The sequence below is a fragment of the Carassius carassius genome, chromosome 25, assembly GCF_963082965.1.
Source record: "Carassius carassius chromosome 25, fCarCar2.1, whole genome shotgun sequence".
NCBI lineage: Eukaryota > Metazoa > Chordata > Actinopteri > Cypriniformes > Cyprinidae > Carassius > Carassius carassius.
In genome coordinates, this window is record NC_081779.1 from 24034369 (window position 1) to 24058301 (window position 23933).

The window sequence follows — 23933 nt, forward strand, 5'->3', positions numbered from 1 at the left end:
TAGTTCTGACCCTGTCCTCAAAGAAATGTGGCCTGATGGGAAAATGAGTATTACAGAGGTGACCAAGCGGCCTTTAACTGCAGCTACACTCTTCAAAAACTCTATTATTGCTCTAGTGGACAAACTGGCCTGTAAGGTGAGAAATGATTACTTCAAATGTCATGCAGTGACCCCAAAAAACATTCGGACACTTAAGCCACACTTAAATATGTATAAATGTCATTGCATTAAATACAATGTCAAACCAGATGGCATCTGCACATAAATGCTGCTGGAGCTTTTCTTCAAAATAATTTCACTTTCTGAGCCATTATTGCAACAACTTTAAGCCTCTAGTGTCAGGGTATTTTTAATGGAGTCCAGAAATGTGTCTTTCTTTTGAATAAATGCCACTTGGCTTGATAAATGTTATATAATGGTGTGTGTGGTTTTTAAGTACACTTTAAGTGTAGAAAAAAAAAATGGGATCACTATTTAGATTCCACTTAACCCCTTCATTCATCTTATTTTGTCATTTATTTTTCATGCACATCCTTTATCTTATGATTTCGGTTAATTTATATAACATTTCTAAGTCAGTTGAGTCAATTTAAAATCTCATGAATTGGTGTAGATAGGGACCATTGTGGTACATTATGTCTGCAAGAGCATATGTGTAGAATTAAGCATGAATTCAATCTGTGCTTAATCTACCCAACTACCCCTTTAATACTGTCCAATGTGAAAAGATGAAATAGGTGTCTCTCAGAATAGCTCAAATAATCTCTTATGTAGACGTGTTGAGAAATGTAATCTCTCTAATGGAGACTGTCTGTATTTGATAAAGCAGTTAACAGTAAAGGAACACCTGCTAAATCCTGCTTTAGTGTGGAGTCATGGGTGGCTCTCCTCTCCTCTCCTCTCCTCTCCTCTCCTCTCCTCTCCTCTCCTCTCCTCTCCTCTCCTCTCCTCTCCTCTCCTCTCCTCTCCTCTCCTCTCCAAGAATCTGTGACATTTGGTACTGTTATTTTGGGATGACCCAGTGCATCCATGATAGTTTCTGTGTCTGCCGGGCTGCATGTGTGTGTGTAGTAAAGTGGGGCTGCATCAGAGCCAGCTTCTGCTTTTTTTTGTCACAGTAAAGGACTGGCTGCCCTTCTTCTGGTCCTGTGGGGACACCTGTACCTCATCTGATCGCTCACCCCATCCATCCCGACTTCACATGCTCTCTACACTGTTTTAAAAAAAAAAAAGATTTTGTGCAGCCATTACCACAAAAACCTTATACCTGATATGAACATCAAAATAACTTTTTGCAATGTAGACAGCTTGATTTAGTCATTTAACAAGTTCATTTAGATGTTATCACATGAAATTAATTTTAGGTTACCTATTGTCTGTAACAATATAACTGAATCATTTGAAAAAATAGATGGGTTGATAGATAGACAGAAACAGTGGATGGATGGTGGACAGATTGATTGATAGAAAGATAGAGCAGTAGTAGGTCTTGATGAAGTGAGCTTTACACTTCCAGGAAAGGTCAGGGAGAAAATATCCCTGTTATTCTTTGCAAATTGTGTAGCTTTGTCATAACAATACTTTCTATTATTCTAATAGTTGGTCCTGTGTTATTATTAGTACAACTTACAATTTTGAACCATAACCATATAATTTCATGTTGCCTTCGTTAAATCTTTGTAATTGGCTAATAAACTAACTTCTTGGTCAGCTGCAGTTCAATAGCGTAACCTTTAAGACCTTTGGGAAATGGTTTTATTTAGCAATTTCTGCAAATGATGTGAGATTTCATTTTTCATACAGGAGCCATATTATGTGCGGTGTATAAAGCCAAATGAAGTGAAGTCTTCCCTGCTGTTTGATGACGGACGCTGTCAGCACCAAGTGGCGTACCTGGGACTGCTGGAGAATGTGCGTGTGCGTCGAGCTGGCTTTGCCTACAGACAGCCTTATGCACGCTTTCTGCAGAGGTGAGAAGTCACACATGCTACTTTTCTACAAACTGAAATTCACCAGTTTAAATGAGTGGTCCTCAATATTTAGAGGCCCTCATAATATTCCTGTTGCAATGGCAAAACTGGTGTCAACTTTTCATTTTACAGCGCGTTATTATAATAATATAATTAAATAAAATAATTGCTATAAATTCTTAAATTCCCTAATTTCAAAAGTTTCATGAACTAAATTTTCGTCTAGTAAAAATTTTTTATTAACATAACAATATATATATATATATATATATATATATATATATATATATATATATATATATATATATATATATATATATTAGAATAAAATAACTGAACATTAACTGTAAATAAAATATAAAAATTTTAATCTTGTTTATTTCAGCCACATTTCTTCTTTTAACTGTTTAACTTGAAGTGCTACAATATATATATATATATATATATATATATATATATATATATATATATATATATACATACATACATACATACATACATACATACATACATATCAACATTAAAAAAGAAAAATGCCAAAATCACAACAAAATTATTGAAATATGAATAAAAATTATAATAGTATCTCAATGATTCTAAAATTACACTGATTTCTACCTGATTAAATATTTTAGATCTTGACATAACTAGAAATATGTATATTCATTCTAAAAGTTTCCCTCACTTCTTAATATTAAATAAGTTTCCGTGACTCCAAATCTAGAAATCACACTTTTGAAGTTCCCTCATTTATACAGGTTTTCCAAGAATGTGGGAACCATGGTTTTTAAAGGCGATGACAGGTTTTTATCATATTTAGTCTTATTTTAAATAATTTTAAGCCATTTTGCGTCTCCTTGGAATTATACTGGTGCTTCCAACTGGGTATATATATATATATATATATATATATATATATTAAAATCATGTATTAAATTAGTACTTTTATAAATATTCACTAAACAGCAGCATCACATAGCATGTGCTATTTCATAAAAAAATGCATCTAATTCACTAGGCACCAGCAAAAGTGCTAAATGCACTAGCCACAAGTAAATTCTGACTGCTACCTTCATGTTTGAGCCCACTTAACCCCATACATTTGATCTTGAAGAAAGCAAGTAAATTCTGATTCCTACCTTCATGTTCAGGTACAAGATGACGTGTGAATACACCTGGCCTAATCACCTGATGAGCTCTGACCAGGAGGCTGTGGAGGCCATTGTAAACCAACACGGCTTTGAGGATGATGTAGCGTATGGCCACACCAAGCTATTCGTGAGAACCCCTCGCACGCTCTTCACCCTGGAGCAAGAGAGATCCGCTCTCATCCCTATACTAGTGCTGTTCTTACAGAAGGTGACAGACACCATCTTTTCACTTTACCCTCTCTATCTGTTTCCTGCGGCACTTTATATCTCTCAACATTGTTATCCCTGAGACTCTACTAGTGCTGCTTCCTTTTCCTGTTTCATGGCAATGTTTTCTTGCTCTCTGTGCCTATCTCACTTAATCATTCTTGACTTCTTTCATTTTTTTATGTGTTCAGTGACGACATGACAGTGGATTGGGATCATAAAACATAGACAGCAGCTCCCCCTGCACCTCCACTTCAGTCGATCTTAATAACCTCATACATTTGATCTTGCAGAGAGCATAAATCTATATTTACATCCTCATCTACGTGTTTTATTGTTTATATAAACATATAAAGCTGATATAAACATACCTGTATATATGTAAAGCAATATTTATTTGCACTTATGAACATTATAAACCAATATTTATTTGTATGTTTTGTACATGTTGATTCCAATCTGCTTTGAATGATTATAGTGGGCTCATACATGAAGATATTGATGTAAATATAGTGCTGCTCATTATTTCTAGGTTTTCCCACTCATTCATCTGGTGGGCATGCTGTATGTGACTCTAATAACAGTCATTGTGGTAATGATTATGAGTGGTTTATTATTCTTGTTGCATTCAGTATTCATCTTCAGAGTTGCCCTGATTGAACTTCTGTCCAACTTAATGCAGCCTGACTTAAACTAAAGTATAGCTTAGTCAAAACTCAGTCCTGCATAGCAGATGAGAAGACCCAGCAGGTGCCTTGTTTCTGTCCACCCGTTCATCTTACAGACTCACTCACTCATTTATACACTGAATTATTTTATCATTCACTAACCCACTCACTCACTCACTCACTCATTCATTCACTGAATCATTTGATTACTCTTTCATTCACTGAATCATTTGATCACTCACTCTTTTATTTACTGAATCATTCGATCATTCACTCGCTCGCTCACTCATTCACTCAATTATTCACTGATACATTGGATCCTTCTCTTTTGCACTCACTTAATTATTCAGTAACTCAGCCATTATTCATTGAATCATCTGATCATTCAATCACTCGTTTATTCACTAAATCAGTAAGTCACTCACTCACTTATTCAGTGAATATTTTAATATGAACACTGGGGCCCCCCAAGGATGTGTGCTGAGCCCCCTCCTCTTCACTCTGCTGACCCCTGACTGCACACCATCACACAACTCCAACCTCTTCATTTAAGTTTGCAGATAACACAACTGTAGTGGGTCTCATTAGCAAAAAAGATGAGACAAACTACAGAAGTGAGGTGAGCCACCTGGCCAGATGGTGCAATGGCAACAATCTTTCTCTGAATGTGGAGAAGACGAAGGAGATTGTTGTAGACTTCAGGAGAGCACACACTCACACACACACCTGACCATCAACGGTGCGACTGTGGAGAGGGTGAGCAGCACCAAGTTCCTGTGTGTGCACATCACAGAGGACTTCTCCTGAGCTGACAACACCACAGCACTGGCCAATAAAGCACATCAGCGCCTCTACTTCCTCTGGAAACTTAGAAAAAACAGAGCCCCGGCCCCCATCGTGTGCACCTTCCAAAGAGACACCTGCCAGAAGACTCTTAAATGCATAGTGAGAGCAGCTGAGAAGATTGTTGGTGTCTCTCTCCCCTTCTTCCAGGACATTTATGGAACCCGTCTCACCCGCAAAGCCCTCTGCATTGCAGGTGATCCCACCCACCTGTCACACAGCTTCTTCAGTCTGCTGCCATCAGGGAGGAGACTCCGGAGTCTCCAGGGGCCGGTTGCACAAGCTAGACGTTAAAAAGTTGGGTGTTAGCCCTATGCTGGACATTGCAACGTCCAGCTTTACGATAAATATTTACACCTGTTGCACCAACTTAAACTACGATCAGGTGCAACTACGCCAGGCGTAGACAATGTGTTACACATTCTCCCGCAGTCATAGATATAGCTGAGACGATGTTCACGCCATAATGGCTACAATTTACTAATATAGAACTGAATTGCTGAAGACATAATGTGAAGCCAGCGCGCCATGATTTCATTTAGTAAACATTTCCTAACAAATCCGCGTTTTTATATCTGAAGTCTCCTTGCACATTCCCATGACAGATTTCATGAAGGTTAAGTAAAATGTAATAAATGAAATGCAATGCTTCTCTCTAGAGTTATTTTTCATAGTTTAGGTTACAATAAAGTTTATGTGCAATTAATGTCTTTCCTGCGTTAAATGTGACTTTACATGACGTTCTGTTTTACTGGGATTTTTTGTGGCTGAAAAAACACATTTATAGTTTGTATTTTGTGAAAATATTTGAAAGAAAAATCTGATTGCTGAACTTTTATATTATAAAATGTAACAAAGCACAAAACTTATTGTGACTATTGGATAGCAGGCACGCTCCAAATAATGAATGGAATTTAATATGTTAAATATTTACAAGCATTTACACTGTCCTTCCAAGCAGATGTCAAACGGTTCTGTTTCTTTTAATAATCCCAGGTCATATATAATATTTTACTGCATAATTATTACATGCTGTACAGAAATATATTTTGTATTCAATAACTGTCGTCAGTGTCGTCTATTAATGTAGGCTATATTCTACACCGAGCTTTGCGATTGATATCACTTATCCTTCCCGAAAAGACCAAAAACATTACAGTTCACGTCTGCAGTAATAATTAATTAATAGATATGAATCCTAAACACAAATAATGTTCGAGCAAATCATGAGTTTACACTTTACACCTACCTCTGACTAGGCGTAAGATTTAGTCTCAGACGTAGCATACGCCGAGATGGTGTAACAGGTATAAATTCTACGCACAACTAAAGTACATTTTACTTCCAGCCTAGTCTTACGGCCGGGTGTACGTCCAGCTGGTGCAACCAGCCCCAGGACAGGACCAACAGACTTGAAGGACAGCTTCATCCATAAGGCTGTCAGGAAGCTGAACTCCCTCCCAACCTTGCCCCCACTCCCTTCTTTTGCCCCAGGCACCAATGAACACTGAACACTGATCTCAAACCCTTCCCCAGCTCCCACATCCCCAGGTCCGTTCACTCCCCCCTCCCACTAACAAACTGTGACCTGCACCAGACACTTTGTGCATCATTGGTCTTCTCACTCTCTGAGCTTTTTGTCACTTTAAATCAGTCTGAATAAGCTCTTAACAATTATTTTATCTGCACTGTTTGTTTACTTTACTGGTTTGCACTCTATCTGCCATGCGCCTTGTGCTGCTTTATTTAACTTTATTTCATTTTATACATTATTTGTATAGTTGTATTTAATATTTAATCTGTATCTATCTGTATTTTTATGCTCGACTGTTAGTGTTATCTGTATGCACCAAGGGACTGAGATTAACGCAATTTTAATTCTCTGTATGTACTGTATGTGCTGTAGATGTAGAAGAATTGACACAAAAGCAGACTTGACTTGAAAAGGAACATAATTTGTGACTAATTTGGTTGCTCACACTATATATTTATAAGAAATTTTAAATTTGTGTATTTTAAATTAACGGAAATATTTTAGAATAAATGGAATAGAATGGGCATATATATAAATTATACTTTTCTTTACACATACTGTTACACATACTGTTGAAGTTTGGAGTCAGTATGTTTTTTATATATATAAATTCATTACACAGGAAAGACACGATAAATTGATCAAACTTGACAATAAAGTCAATGATACTGAAAATTCAGGAATAAATTACATTTTATAATATAGTATTTTATAATCTAATTACATTTAATTAATAAATAAATAAATCCTTTTTAAATAATTTTTACATTTTATAAATACTTCACAACATTACTGTTTTACTGAATTTTTGGTCAAATAAATGCAGCCTTTGTGAACACAAGAGACTTCTTTCAAAAACATTTAAAATGTAACCAGCCCCAGACTTTTGAGCATTAGTGTATGCACATGCAAAGATTTCTTAGATTTTGGTCAAAATTAGATATTATTTAAGGTACTTTAATGCCCATGATGCCTGGACAGTTTACATTTTGCAACAGAATATGTTTCACCAGCCACATCACAGGGACAGTGCTTAGTGACTTCAGCGGGTTTCCCTCACATTCATTCAACCTGTATTTGTGTTTTTCTGCAGGTTTGGAGAGGTGCATTAGCACGTATGCGATGTAGGAAATTAAGGGCAATCTATACCATAATGGCATATTATAAATGCTATAAGGTGAAGGCTCACTTCTGGGAAGTGGAGAGACGTTTCACCAACGTTCGAAACATGGCTGACTACGGGAAGAGTGTGGAGTGGCCTTCACCACCTGCAGCCCTGGTGCAGTTCCACAAAATCACACAACACCTCTACCGCCGGTATTACCATGATTTTATCTTCATGATGTTATCATGTCTTTTTCTTAATCGTTTGGCCCTCCTCTCATGCTTTCACTGCCTTTCTCTTAGATGGTGGGCCCGGCAGCTAATTAAAAACATCCCTCCATCTGACATGGCGGAGGTGAGGGCAAAAGTAGCTGCTCTGTCAGCTCTGAGCGGGGAGAGAGTGGACTGGGGCTACAGCCGTGCCTGGGAGAGAGACTACTTGGCCAATGTGAGTTTTTCAGGTTACTCATTTAGAAATTCCCCTTTGTATGCACTTTGTATTTTTATTTTATTTGTATTCTAAAATAACAATTCACCCAAAAACTAAAATAGTTGATATGCCATCATGTCAAACCATATGAGTTTCTTTTTTTTTCTTTTTTTTGCCAAAGAAGAAGATAGACACAGAAGATGTTTTGAAGGATGTTCACACTGCTGTTCTCCATATAACAAATGTGAGCTTTCAAGCTCCAAGAATGATGTGCTATAAATCTGAATTCATGTTCAAGAAAATTTGTTTGCTCCCATTGAACGAAATTAATTAGTGTAATTTGTAAATTAGTTTTTGCTGAAGTACATTTACTTTTTATATTCACCGACTGTTCTCTGTTAGAAAGCAGTAATTTTAATGTTTCTTATAGCTTTACATAATGTGCAAAAGTAAAAACAATGGCCAAGAAAAACATTCGATCTAACGATTTAGTAATTCATGGTCATGTTTTATTAATTAGTTTCCTTGTTTTAATTAAATTGTGGTCACTATAATATGGCAATCGTGGCAATGAGGGAGCAGATTAGTGTAATGTGGCATAAAATAAGGAAACAGATTAGGTCACAGGCAAAAAATCTTAGTTTGTGGTCATGTCGTCTTGTTTTTATTTCCCCCCTGTGTGTAGTATATGTAAAATTTCCTGGGGATTTCACTAAAAGCCTGCACGAGCATCTTGACATCAAAACATTAAGCCATTATCATTAAGTCCCACTTTATGGTTTAGTCATCATTTTGTCCAAACCAGTCTCTTGTTGTTATAAATAAACAATTAGCATTGACACTCTGAGCTGTTGATACCATGCACATGACTTGGTGACAGCATGGCCGTAGCCAGCTATGAGGTCACCGAGGTCCGGACCTCTGTAAATTTTATTGATGCTTTCGAAAATAAAACGTATACTCTGATTGACTCGTTTGCTGCTAAACTCCTCATATGAACGTCTGCATGTATAATTCAGAATGTTTAGCGTCCGTGGTATAAAAATAATCTTCCGAATTGAACGAGTCTTCAGAGAGTTGAGAGCGAGAGCGTGAGACGCAGCCTCCGTGTTGTCAGAACCAGCTATTATAAGCGTTTTTTGACTTCTTTTTCAACTATATTTAAGACTTTAGAAAGTTAATAAAGTAGGAAGTTGCAGTTTAGGGTCAGCGATAACTTTATCTTATCTAATTTCCAAAATATTTGGAATAATTTTGGTTTATTTATTTATAGGTTTTTGTTTATTTTAAGAGCAACATCTTGCAACATTGCATCGCCGGCATTAGTTTGGCAGTTATCCAAAAGGACAGCGGCTATTTACACTAAGTGCAAATAGCAGCATTTTTTTGTGATATGCTATTTACACTAAGTGCAAATATCTATATATTATATTTATATTATGTTAAAATAGCAGGATTTTCTGCTATTTATAATACTTACTGCAAATAGTGGCAATTGGCACCTCAGTATTGTAGTACATTATAATACTGTATGCAATAATAACTTATTGAGTCTAATTTAATTGATGCCACCTTTTTGGGACAATAAAGCCCTCCTCCCTACACCTACCCTTTACTTTTTGCTTATTTACTTAATTTTCATTGAATATAAATGCTTTTCTGATCTGATTTTAAATTTGAAAATGGAAAATACATTTTGCCAAAAGGCGGATTCGAACCCATGTCGATCATGTCAAAAATATATACAACAGAGACTTTACCATCTGTGCCACTGGAGCTAACTGTAATATAATGCCATTTGGTGGGCAATATGTATGGTGGCATGAATAAAAAAAATTATCCACCTCATAAATTTACTATTAACACACTATGATGCAATAAATAGGGTATGATTTTAAAAATGAGCATCCCTCCAAAAACATCTACATTACTGTCTCTTTTCAAGTGTTAGTGTATATAATTAGTTGTATTTATAGGGGTTATTATAGCACAATTCTATAATAAGGGGGTTATTATAGAAACCCCCTGGACCTCACTAGTTTTCAAAGCCTGGCTACGGCCGTGGGTGACAGGTCAATAGATTGCATCTACTTCTTGTTTTTGTATAATCAAACATTAGCCTACTTTGGCCCTCACAGACCCCACCTGTGTGTTTGTTTCCAGCCTTATGCTTTTAAATGCATTACACAAATCAGTGTTCAACTGGTGCAGTCACACGTTGGCACATGTGAAGGTGTTTAGCTGCTGTTTTTTTGGTGAGAGATGTCTTTTGCTATATCTGAGAAGGTAACAGCCATACACAAGACTATCCTCATGCCCTGATTTCACTGCTTTGATCAGATGCTAGGCTTTTTTTTTTTTTTTTTTTTTTTTTACATTTTCCTTTGCTTTTTCCAAGGACAAGCTAAACAAAATCTCTCTTGAGCTAAAGTCGAGAGCCCTGTGGCTCCAAATAATTCTCACTCCAGTGCTGTGAAATGAAGAGCTAGTCCATGTGCTCTATACAGTAGTCGAAGAAGAGCTTTCTTTTCTTTCTAATAATCCCGTAGAATTTTTTCCTCAGCAGCATGAGACTTATTGTGCCTTCTGTATTTCAGAACGCACATTTTTAGAGCTCACAAGATGCATGATGAATGGTCCTTCCTGTCATCACAGTTTATATCGGCTATAACAGATGAGCTTTCAAAGACCTTTGAAGTTTTCAGATCATCTAAATGAATCAAAAGCTTATTTATGACGCGTTGTTGAGAATCTGTTGTTGCAGATAAGGTGTCGTGTCTGTTTGATGCATTAGTGGAGTGGGCTGGTGACGATGATGACTGTGTTTTCAAATCCGTCATGCATTGATTTGAATTGATATCAAGGAAACCATGGAAGCATAAGTGTGCTTGTTGTTTGTGTTGCTTGTGACTAAGCTTCTCAGAATCTAGTGTCGTAAATCCAATAATGTGTCTCTCCACTGCAGGCAAAAGACTCTCCTCTGACGAGCACCAACTTTGTGCGCATCACCAAAGAGCTGAAGAACAAAGACCAGTACAGCCAGATCCTCTTTTCATGCTCTGTCAGGATGGTAGGCTTTTTACTTTTCAATTTCACTGTTAATAAATGACAAAACTATGCATTTGTATCACCAAAGCATTTGCGTGGGATTGTTAAATTAAGAAATCCTGTAAAATAACTATAGCACGAATAAAGTAGACTGTGATAAAGCAAACAGAAAATAAATAAGTAATATTAATAACAAAGTCAAATTACAATAGTGAGAATGGAGTAAACAAACAATATTAACAAATAGAATAGCAATGGTGTGATTGGCGTATACAATAGCACAAAATGGAATAAACAAGAAATATTAGCATCTAAAATGATATAATAATAGTGCAAATGAAGTAAACAAGCAAGATTAGAAAATAAAATAAAATAACAATGGTGTTATTGGAGTATATAATAACACAAATGCAGTAAACAAGAAATATTAGCATCTAACATGATATAATAATAGTGCAAATGAGGTAAACAGGCAAGATTATCAAATAAAATAAAATAACAATGGTGTGAATGTAGATAACAAACAATATTAACAAATAAAATTGTTAATTACAACAATGTGAATGAAATAAACAAGCATTATTATCAAATAAAATTTAATTACAAGTGTGAATGGTGCAAACAAGCAATATTATCAAATACAATAAAACAATAATACTGTGAATGAAGTAAACTATATTAACAAATAAAGTAGAATTACAACAGTTTGAATACAGTAAACAAGCAATGTTATCAAATCAAATAAAACAATAATGTGAATGGAATAAAAGAAAAAACAATAACAAATGGAGTATAATTACAAAACTGTCAATAAAGTAAACAAGCATTTTTATAAAAAATAAAATAAAATAAAATAAATGAGTGAATGGAGTAAACGAACAATACTAACAAAAAAGGTAAAATAGTACAATTTAGTACAATACAAAATAGTACAATACAGTTTGAAAATAGTACAAATAAAAGTCAAATAAATTAAGTGTAAATGCAATATTCAAACAATATTAGCAAATAAAACAAAAAACAACAGTTCAAATGGAGTAAACAAGCAATATTAGCAAATAATATAACATACAGTACTAAAAAAGTACTGTGGTATAAGTACTATGTTATAAATGTTACAAAAAAGCAAATAGGTACTATTAACAAGAAAAACATGAATAAAGATGAAAAAATAAATAAATTAAATAATATAGAGTGAACCAAAAAAAAAAAGTAACACTTATTATAGGGTAAACATGACAAAATATAGTCTTTCTTTCTCTCTCTTTCTCTCTCTCTCTCTCAAATACACACAAAGACACACACGCTCTCTTATTCACCAAACTTCAAGTCACAGAGTCTCATTCACTTTCTCATTTTCTCACTCATGAGCACCTCTGTGCGTAGCCAACGTGGAGATCACGAGCATAGCTGAGAGCTCAGTGTTTGACTGCCTTGAGCAAAGACTGTAACACACACTCTCTATCATACCACTGCAGCTATAGATGCTGCTACCAGTGCTTCAGTTTATCTTCCCTTCCCAGCCAGACTCAACCCAACTTCACAAGCTATTTTTAAAGACATGAACCTGCAGTACAGTAGGGGAGCAGCACATAAACATACCAACAGTACCGATGCGAAGGTTGCTCATGAATTTCAATTAGCCCTGAATATCATTGTTACTTATTAATGCAGTCAAGCTTAGACAGTGGAAGCTAGTTTAGCTCATTTCTGCTTTCTCTCTCTCTCCTGATGTCTTTTTTTCTCCAGCTCAACTGGTTCAACAACACAAAGGACAGAGCTCTACTCATCACAGACAAGCATATCTACCGGCTGGAGCCCAAAAAACACTTTAAAGTGCAAAAACGAATATCGCTTGATTCAGTAAGTATTTCATGCACTTGAACACCCAGTCACCCAGCGATTTAATGGAAGAACCATTTTTGGGTCCTCATCTTCAAAGAACCTTTCAGATATCAGTTTCTAAAAGAATAGCTCACCTAAAAATGGAAAAATGCTAAAATGTACTCACCCTCAGACAATCTAGCATATATATATATATATATATATATATATATATATATATATATATATATATATATATATCTATAGATTAGATATAGAACAGATTTGGAGAAATGTATCATTTCATCACTTGCTCACCAATGGATCCTCTGCAGTGAATGGGTGCTGTCAGAATGAGAGTCCAAACAGCTGATAAAAACATCACAATAATCCACAAGTAGTCCACACGAGTCCAGTCCATCAATTAATGTGTCATGAAGCAAAAAGCTGCATGTTTGTATGAAACAAATCCATCATTAAGACATATTTAGCTTCAAACGGTTGCTTCCAGCTAAAATCCTCTATCAATAATATTGCTTTCTCTAGTGAAACACTTGTGACTTGTCTGAATCAGGACAGAAATATGCACAAAAGCAAGCACTGTTTACAAGTGAAAACAGTTCTAAACTAATATGTGGGTGGATTTTGATGTGAGAGGACAACAGGGGTTGGACCTTTTCACTGGTGGAAGTGTTGGATATGGACTTGTGTTTTGATTAGTTTCTTACAAACACACAGATTTTCACTTGACAAGACATTAATTGGTGGACTGGAGTGGTGTGGATTATTGTGTTGTTTTTATCAGCTGTTTGGACTCTCGTTCTGACGGCACCCATTCACTGCAGAGGATCCGCTTGTGAGCAAGTTACGTAATGCTACATTTCTCCAAATCTGTTCCCATTAAGAAACAAACTAATCTACATCTTGGATGGCCTGAGGGTGAGTACATTTTTAGCAAATCTTCATTTTTCGGTTAACTATTCCTTTAAAATGACCCTTTTTTTCAGTGTGTAGAACATTTTAAAGATCTAAAGAACCCTTTTCCACTATAAAGAACCTTTGTATAATATATGGATGTTAAAAGTTTGTTGTGGAACATCAGTTTCAGTTAAGAACCTTTATTCTTAAGAGTGTGAAATAAGGCCTCAGAAACAAAGCAGACATGTCTTGGTATCTGTCATTGTCTGGGTTTTGTTTTTGTTTTTGTTTTATGTAACTGTGCAATGTGGGTCAGTGCATCTGTCTGCTGCAGTCTCGCTGTCTCCTGGCTCTTTTAGATTTGCCATCCATAGCACGTGTCCCTTGTCTTTAGCTAATGGATTTTTTTCTGCAACTACCAACTGGTCTCTCCATATGACCAGCCACGTCGGATGGTTTAACAGGGTCATTCACAAACTTCTGGCTGCGTCGGAGTGAGTTCAGTGACCAGAACAGTCTGTGTGTGAGGTGTTTGACCTACATTCTGTCTACGTTCTCAGATGCGGGATTTGGACACACACTGCAGCACTGCAGTCTGAGCTCCCCTTCACAATCACATACGCAAACATTAAACCTGCAATTTTATCCATATTTGTATGTTTCACACGTCTCTATCGGAAGCAAGACCAGACGCCTCAGAGAGAGAGGTAGAGATAAGCGATTGGGCGATATAGATATATATATATATTGCAGTTTGTATGCCAAGTCAGTCTCACAAAAATATTAATCATATTTCCAAATTCTAAGAAATGCATAAAGAATATTTTAAAGAGCATTATTATTATTTGCATTGTTACATTATTTTAAAGACAAATACAATACACAATACAAAAGACGTCTTAATGGACCTAAAGTAGGTTGCAATTTTTTAAAGCAAAAAAAAATATATATATATATATACATACACTCATTTTTTATTATTATTTATGTATTTTTTTGGACAGCAGTATGACCTGCACATGTCCTAACATATTTTATGAGATTATTATAATCTCACAGCCTCGCCGGCAGCCCTGCACCTAATGGGTAACCATCCAAGAGCATATTATGAACTTTCACAAGCCCCTCCGGTCAAGCCAGACCACACTGGATGGGTTCAGGCAGTCCCAGACAAGGATATTGTTTTATGACTGCCCAGTACATTGTGGTTTTAATCTCATTTCACCACAGACTGACGCATTACGGCTCTGTGCGGCACATGGGCTGATCACATCAGCTGATATTCTAGAGCAACAGAACAGAAAGGGCAACCTTATGTCCATTTACACTTACTACTATATCCTTATAAACATATAGTTGTGCTTTGAAATCCCGTTTGAACTTCTGCATAAATGCTACTTAGGTGTTATTTATTTTTTAAATTGGAAATGCTTTGTGTACTCAGATATGTGTGTACCTGTTTGATTGGAACACAGTGCAGTGTTTTCCTGGCCCACCCTCATTTCTCAAAATCTCAGACGGCAAGGTCAGCCGCATATACTGCAGGACACAGAACGATTAACCTGTGCTCACGCGCACGTGTGTGTGTGTGCATCTTTGTGTGTGCTAATGTGTGCCCATCCAAGTGGGAGTAAAGAAGCTTAACGCTGCCTGATCACTATCTTTTTTTCAGGCACAGTGGTGATGAACCTACTGCTGTTCATAACCATTCACATTCATGTACACTCATAAACACACTGGCCTTTAATGAACATTAAAGACCCCTGGAAATTTGTATAGGCGGGACATATTGAAGGCTTGTTTTTTTTTAAATAGCCAGTAGTCTTTAGTTTTGTCACAGCATACTGTTCACATATGCATTATATGCAAGTATTATTTTATGTAGTCATAAAACGAGGACTGTATCCCACAAATGCACTTTCTTGTTTGATTCGACTGCCAAATATCAAGACATTGACATGTATTTGTTAAAAAATAGGTATTTGGTTATTGTTAACTAAAACGAAAACTATAAAAAATAGTTTTCGGTCATTTGAATAAAGCTTAAATAAAATAATGAAATGTTAGATAAAAAAAAAACTTGAAATATTTAAAACATTTTTTTTTTTTTTTTATGTTGTCTTGGCAGCTTTCTGAAATAAGTTGAAGCTGAAATATGGAAATTACAAAAACTGAAATTAAAATATTTTCAAGCTATTTAGAAATGTTAAAATAAAGCTAATAAAATGAAGATACAAAATTACTAAAATGTAAACTAACTTGCAGTATTAATAAATACTGTAATAGTATATACCGAGATGAGAAAAGGTATGTGAACCCAGTGGGATTGTTTGATTTTTTGCATTAATTGCTAATGAAATGTCACTGTCATTGTTGTTAAAGGTTCAAATATGCAGAATATGCTAGAAAACCAAAGAAAGTGCAGGACCTGGTTGATTTTTCTTTTTTCTAAAGAATAGTAACAAGCAAGGGACTTGTGAACAGCTTGTGTGGTGGATCATTCATATATTGACAACTAAAGTTCACTTAATTTTTCAACAGCACTGTGAATGTTTAATGGGATGTGTTCAATAAAGGCTGTAATTGTTTGTGTACTGTTAGCTCAAGCACATTGTGTTTGTCTATACATGTGACTGTAATGAAGATCAGCTGACATTATATGACCAATTATTATATTATTACCGGTAATTCAGAAAAACAAACAATATCTATAGGTTTGCATCCTTTCTCTTGCCTCTGTATATATAAAAATGATACTCGCAAGTTGACTGCTGGTGATATTAGGTGAAGGACATCTATTTTTTTAGGGATCACTGAACTGGATAAAAATATGTGTAGTGCAGGATGAGTCATCAATATTTTTCCTAGAAGAGACTGCATACTTCAAATGTTTAGGGCATGATTTCATGGGTTTGTAAAGCGAAATGCACACTATTAAAGAAGATAAAGGCACATGGGTGTGCATGCTCATGCAAACATCATCCCCAGCACCGTTTCTAATCTCAGAATCATGTGTACCAGCCAGGCACACACACAACTTAGTGTAGATTGGTCACACTCTTTGAGTAACTGCAACAATCCAGTCATTCATTCACGATTATGCCCAGCATTCTGAAGGCTACCGAGTCAAACATGTGCTGAAGCGCAGGAAGTGACTGCGCTGTGAATGAGCTGTAACTCTGAGATTGCAAAGACAGGGGTTGACTGAATGCCATTGGTTGGTGGAAAAATATGCTGATATGCTGAACTCAGGAATGATGGATTTATTAGATGCAAATGCTTTGACTTCATTGTGCACCAACACATCCCATTCAATGTGTTAACATGTTTTCATGTGTTTGCATTGCTGTTTTACACTCTCTTCAATCCCACAGGTGGTTGGTGTGAGCGTAACAAGTGGCAGTGACCAGATGGTGGCGCTACATACTTCCTCTCAGGATGACTTTCTAGTGCACCTACAGAGGGGCCAACTCAACCCAAATCAGGACCGTGTAGGGGAGTTGGTGGGCAGCCTCACAGACCACTTTACACGGTAAGAGTAACTGTTAATAACCTCCAGCATGCACATTTCTCAGGGACTGTGCAAATATTTCTGCTACTAAGGCAAGCATAACTATTAGTATTGTTCATTCTTTATGTTGAGGATTTAAACAGGCCTGTAGCCCTTAGTATTAGGGTCAGCCACATAAGGCTTGTCTTTTGTCCAGTTCTGATAATTTATTCAAAATTACATTAACAATGCAATTCATACAGAAGTTACCTGAATACACACCTTCTATGTAAAAATATATATTTGATTTGAAATTATTTTGGATATTTTTTGGGAGGCATGTAGTACCAAAATAGTGCTTTATACTATACAGATAGCATTAAAGCAACTTCACAGAGATAAACAAGACAATTGCAGAATCAGTTATGGAAACTCGACTATGGGGACAGTTCAGATTCTACCGTAAACCGTAAAAAAAGTTTTTTTTTGTTTTTGTTTTCCAGGTTCCTTTATGAATATTATGCATGGTTTTAACAATAACACCACAAATCATCGTTCTTGTAGCCATGGTAACTGCAAATTATCCATGGTTTTGTTACTTCAAATAATAATTTACAAAGAAGTATTAATATACTGTAATATTTTTTTTTGTTGTTGTTGCTATAAAAACAGACCTAAGACATCAATAGCCTTTAAAATTACTTAAAATGCATTATATTAAAAAAAGCAATGAGGCAATAATGATTGGTTTATAATAATACTGTTAAAATACATAATGTAGGCAAATAGAAAATAAACAATTTATGTACATGTTATTACAAATGCCTGCAAAGGGAGCCAAATGCCATGTAATTGCTGCTGTTACACTTACAGGAGAATCAAATCCTTGTTTAGGCTACTGAACAAACATTTAATTCAAATATTCACTTAATCTTTCATTTTTGGCCACCTTTTTGCTATAGATGACACAGCCTTTATAATTTCTTCAACAAAAAATGTGCATATCACAACCCTTACAAAAATAAACCATGGTTTTATCACAGTAAAACTGCTTAATTTCCTTTTGCATGATTTCTGAATGCTTGAGACTATAAAATAAATTAGAGTCATAATAAAGTTATAGCCATAGGTAAATGTCGAGAGCTACAATTGTAATTTGTAAATAATACAATTGATTCATTTACTTTCTTATTTGATTAAAGTTCTACTTTCACCCCTATAGTAGGTGTTTTTTTCCATCATCCAAATGAAGGGAGGCACAACAATACAATCCTGCTTAGGGCACCTATTTGGCCAGCAGCGGCCCTGACAGTAAAGCAGCTCTAAAAGACAACAGTGTCATTATTTAGCTCAAGTCAGTTCAGATCAATAACAGTCTGAAGTTCCTCCATTTGAAACAAGGTCATTTCAAGCAGTTTTACAAAAGGCAGCAATACAGTTCAGTCGAATCAGTTCAGTGCATCTCATAAATAGTACATTTTACATTTATCCATTTAGCTGACGCTTTTATCCAAAGCGACTTACAATTGCTATATATGTCAGAGGTCGCACGCCTCTGGAGCAACTAGGGGTTAAGTGTCTTGCTCAGGGACACATTGGTGTCTCACAGTGGATTCGAACCTGGGTCTCTCACACCAAAGACAGGTGTCTTATCCACTGCGCCAACACCAGCCATAAATAGTATGGCTTTTCTGTAATAATAATATGTTTGGAATTGTATAATTAGTAGTGAAGTTTTGCATTTTTTAGAAAGACGTGAGATCACTGACATTGTGTCTAAATGTTGAAAATATACACATGATTAACGTCTGTAAACATTCACTAAATAACAGAATGTAACACTAAAAAACCCTAATGTACATTACTGATAACAAAATTATGAATTAAATTTTGTCTTGCAGGGGCTACAGCAAATGTCCTTTCACCATATATTCTATGATAATTTATAGCTTTCAAAATCCACACATTGATGCTAATTTACCGTGATTTTTCATGTAATGCACATTGCCATTTCAAACCTTTAAAGTGAACCAGTTAACATGTTTTTACTGTAGAATTTACAAACTCTTTTTAAAGTGAAATTTTATAATGACTTAAATATTTCACAGAATTTCAAACCAACATCTCTGTAATATACATTATGGTAGTGGTTTTAGGTACTTAATTCTGTTGTACGTTCAAATCATTTGTAAATACTGATAAATAATCATAAAGGCTTTAAACAGTAGAAATGCACGGTGAGTAAAATTATTTTTGTAATTATAGAGACATCTCATGATTAGCTTAATTTTTACATGTTAATGTAATCATTGGGTGATATGAGATTCAACTCACACTCCAGATCTTCCCCCGGACTACTTAATAATGATTATACGATATTTAATGTATTATTGAAATGACTCAATGGAGGTTGGATGATTTGGCTCAAGAGTGACAATAAATTTGTTTTGTGATTGACAGGATTAGATGAACATATCTCTCATGATTTTTCATCTCTAACTCAATTTTAAAAGATCAGCAAAATTGCTATGACCTGTAGGAAGATATAGGCGAATCGGTGCATAAAATATGTATGAACTGCAGCAAAGCTTTTGCGAAGCTGGTCTCGGGGTGATTTTTAGTGGATGTATGAAGTCAAGTTCACAGAGCTCTAAATAATCACATGTTCTATTTGCACAATCCACTAAATGTTGTCCACCATAAAGTGTTAGTGCTTATATAATTTATTTCATGTGTGATTTAAAATAAATTTGTTTACATTAAATGTTTGGTCAAAAAGTGAGTTTGCGATGTCATTCATGCTCATTTTCCAATCTGATCAAACCACTCTTATGATCTTGGATATAGTTTTGTAAATATTTAATGACTTTAGATTCCACATTCTCCTTTGCATGCATGCTGAGAGCTCTTGTTGATCAGAAATGTCTGTATCTAAATTCAAACAGCGATTCATTTCTGTTAATATTCCTGTCTTTAAACTCTGTGACCTTTCCCATGGGTCATTCATCCTCACCTGACTCACGCAGACATTATGACTGGGTCATGTGTGCTTGTTTGTGGAAAGGCAGTGCCAGTCTGTGTGTGTGTGTGTGTGTGTGTGTTGGGTAGTTTAAAACCCTCTTTGGCCATCTGTTTAGACAGCTGTGTGTGTGTGTGTGTGTGTGTGTGTGTGTGTGTGTGTGTGTGTGTGTGTGTGTGTGTGTGTGTGTGTGTGTGCGTACGTGCTTGTGTGTGTTGGGGACGATAATTTTTCAATGGTTGGATATAATACAAATGTTAAGAAATCAGAGTGGCCAATTACCATTACTTATGTACATAAAGTAATTCAGTTTAAGGAAAGTAAATGGACAAAATTGCTGGAATTCAAGTTTGTACTTAGATTTTGGAAATAAACTGCAACCTACCATTCAATAGTGTGGGGTAGTGTTTTTGACAGAAGATTCTTCTGCTCATCATTCTAAAGTGTTTTATATTTTTTATATATTGTAAAGTGTAATTTATTTGTGTGATGCAAAGCTGAACTTTCAGCATCATTACTCCAGTTTTCAGTGTCACATGTTCCTTCAGAAATCATTGGAATATGCTGAATTGCTGCTGAAGAAACATTTTTGATTATTATTAATGTTGAAAACAGTTGTCACATTTCATTCTCAGTGTTGTTTACTGAATGTAAAGTTCAAAAGAACGGCATTATAAATGTCCTCACTCTCACTTTAGATAAATTTTGCATCTTTGCTGAAGAGATTATCTATTGTTGGCATATGTGACATCATCCCTGTTGTCTGTGTGTTGTCCTCATATAGGAAGGACGAGCCTGTTGCATAATCCTCAACTCGTGTGATGTTGTGTATCAGTAAGGGAACTATCTTCTCAGGCTCAGTTGATGAGCAGATTATCTCATACTACCTTCCCAAGATGTACATTTAGTTGCACTGAGGATTAACCAGGCTTGAAGTAATCTATGTGATGAACTACATGATTATATAACTGATACATAACCAACCACTATGATTTATTAAATATCTTAAAATATTTGGAATAAATTCCATCCTCAAGTTCAGTCAATAGATTTCAAAATCCATCAGTGTAGGACTTTAATTCCACATAGTAACAAAGCATTGCACTTAATGATGATGAGAGAGTCTGTTCAGCAATAGTTAAAATGCATTATAATGGGGGTAAAAAAAAAAAAACTGAAAGTGGTCATTATTAACTCTCCCTCCTGTCGTTCTGTGTGATTTCCATTGATGCTACAGTGAAACATACTTTGACCAAGAGTTGTTAAACTTAAAAAAAAAGTGTAAGATAAGTCTATGGAAGCCCATTTCTGACACAGAATAATAATAATAATAATAATAATAATAATAGTAATAATAATAATAGTATGGGTATTAGGTATGGGTATTTTTATGAACTCAAAATTGTGAGATAAAAAGTCTCAATTTTTTTTTTATCTGTGGCAAAAAAAAGAAAATAATTCTGAGACACACAGGTGCTGGTCATATAATTAGAATATCTTCAAAAAATTGATTTATTTCACTAATTCCATTCAAAAAAAGAAACTTGTATATTATATTCATTCATTACACACAGACTGATATATTTCAAAAATGTTTATTTCTTTTCATTTTGATGATTATAACTGACAACTAAGGAAAATCCCAAATTCAGTATCTCAGAAAATTAGAATATAACTTAAGACCAATACAAAGAAAGGATTTTTAGAAATTTTGGCCAACTAAAAAGTATGAAAATGAAAAGTATGAGCATGTACAGCACTCAATACTTAGTTGGGGCTCCTTTTGTCTGAATTACTGCAGCAATGCGGCGTGGCATGGAGTCGATCAGTCTGTGGCACTGCTCAGGTGTTATGAGAGCCCAGGTTGCTCTGATAGTGGCCTTCAGCTCTTCTGCATTCTTGGGTCTGTCATATCGCATCTTCCTCTTCCCAATACCCCATAGATTTTCATCAGGCAAGTTTGCTGGCCAATTAGGAACAGGGATACCATGGTCTTTAAACCAGGTACTGGTAGCTTTGGCCAAGTCCTGTTGGAAAATGAAATCTGCATCTCCATAAAGTTGGTCAGCAGCAGGAAGCATGATGTGCTCTAAAACTTCCTGGTATACGGCTGTGTTGACCTTGGACCTCAGAAAACACAGTGGACCAACACCAGCAGATGTCTAGGCACCCCAAACCATCACTGACTGTGGAAACTTTACACTGGACCTCAATCAACGTGGATTGTGTGTCTCTCCTCTCTTCCTCCAGACTCTGGGACCCCGAAGGAAATGCAAAATTTACTTTCATCAGAGAACATAACTTTGGACCACTCAGCAGCAGTCCAGTCCTTTTTGAAGCGAGATGCTGTCTGTTGTTCAAGAGTGGCTTGACACAAGGAATGCGACAGCTGAAACCCATGTCTTGTATACATCTGTGTGTAGTGGTTCTTGAAGCACTGACTCCAGCTGCAGTCCACTCTTTGTGAATCTCCCCAACATTTTTTAATGGGTTTTGTTTCACAATCCTCTCCAGGGTGCGGTTATCGCTATTGCTTGTTCACTTTTTTCTACCACATATTTTCCTTCCCTTCACCTATCTATTAATGTGCTTGGACACAGAGCTGTGTGAACAGCCAGCCTCTTTTGCAATGACCTTTTGTGTCTTGCCCTCCTTATGCAAGGCATCAATGGTCGTCTTTTGGACAACTGTCAAGTCAGCAGTCTTCCCCATGATTGTGTAGCCTACAGAACTAGACCGAGAGACCATTTAAAGGCTTTGCAGGTGTTTTGAGTTAATTAGCTGATTAGATTGTGGCACCGGGTGTCTTCAGTATTGAACCTTTTCACAATATTCTAATTTTCTAAGATACTGAATTTGGGATTTTCCTTAGTTATAAAAATTTAAATGAAAAGAAATACACATTTGAAATAAATTAGTCTGTGTGTAATGAATGAATATAATATACAAGTTTAACTTTTTGAATGGAATTAGTGAAATAAATAAACTTTTTGATGATATTCTAATTACATGACCAGCACCTGTACATTCAAAATGGCGAGATATAAACTCAGTATTGAGATATAAACCCAGAATTGTGAGATATTAACTCAGAATTGCAAGATATTAACTCAGAATTATCAGATATACTGTAAACTCAGAATTGAGAAATAAACTCAGAATTGTAATATATTAAATCAGAATTGTGAGATATTAAATCAGAATTGAGATATAAGCTCAGAATTGAGATATAAACTCAGAACTGTAAGAAATAAACTCAGAATTGTAATACACAAAATTAGAATTGTGAGATATTAAAACAGAATTGAGATATAAACTCAGAATTATGAGATATAAACACAAAATTTAGATATAAGCTCCGCATTGCGAGATATAAACTCCAAGTTGTGAGATATAAACTTAGAATTGAGATATCAACTCAGAACTGTGAGAAATAAACACAGAATGAAGATATAAACTCAGTTTAATGAGCTATAAACACCGAATTGAGATATAAGATCAGAATACAGATATAAACTCAGAATTGTGAGATATAAACTCAGAATACAGATATAAACTCAGAATTGTGAGGTATGAACTCAGAATTGAGATATAAACTCAGAATAGAGATATAAACTCAGATGTGTTATATAAACAGAGAATTGAGATATAAACTCAGAATTGAGATATAAACTGAGAATAGAAATATAAACTCAGAAATGTGAGATATAAACTAAAAATCGCTAGA

General features: G+C 35.5%; 1 protein-coding gene across 1 annotated transcript in view; it reads left to right on the forward strand.

The window, feature by feature from the left end:
* Positions 1 to 23933, forward strand: part of LOC132104459 (unconventional myosin-Ig-like) — a 58820-nt gene that overhangs the window by 23123 nt on the left and 11764 nt on the right. Inside the window, exons 14-21 of the mRNA XM_059509937.1 lie at positions 4 to 136; positions 1804 to 1970; positions 3122 to 3329; positions 7467 to 7690; positions 7781 to 7925; positions 10873 to 10977; positions 12705 to 12818; positions 17072 to 17229. Coding sequence (XP_059365920.1) covers positions 4 to 136; positions 1804 to 1970; positions 3122 to 3329; positions 7467 to 7690; positions 7781 to 7925; positions 10873 to 10977; positions 12705 to 12818; positions 17072 to 17229 — 1254 coding nt within the window. The remainder of the gene's footprint in view (positions 1 to 3; positions 137 to 1803; positions 1971 to 3121; positions 3330 to 7466; positions 7691 to 7780; positions 7926 to 10872; positions 10978 to 12704; positions 12819 to 17071; positions 17230 to 23933) is intronic.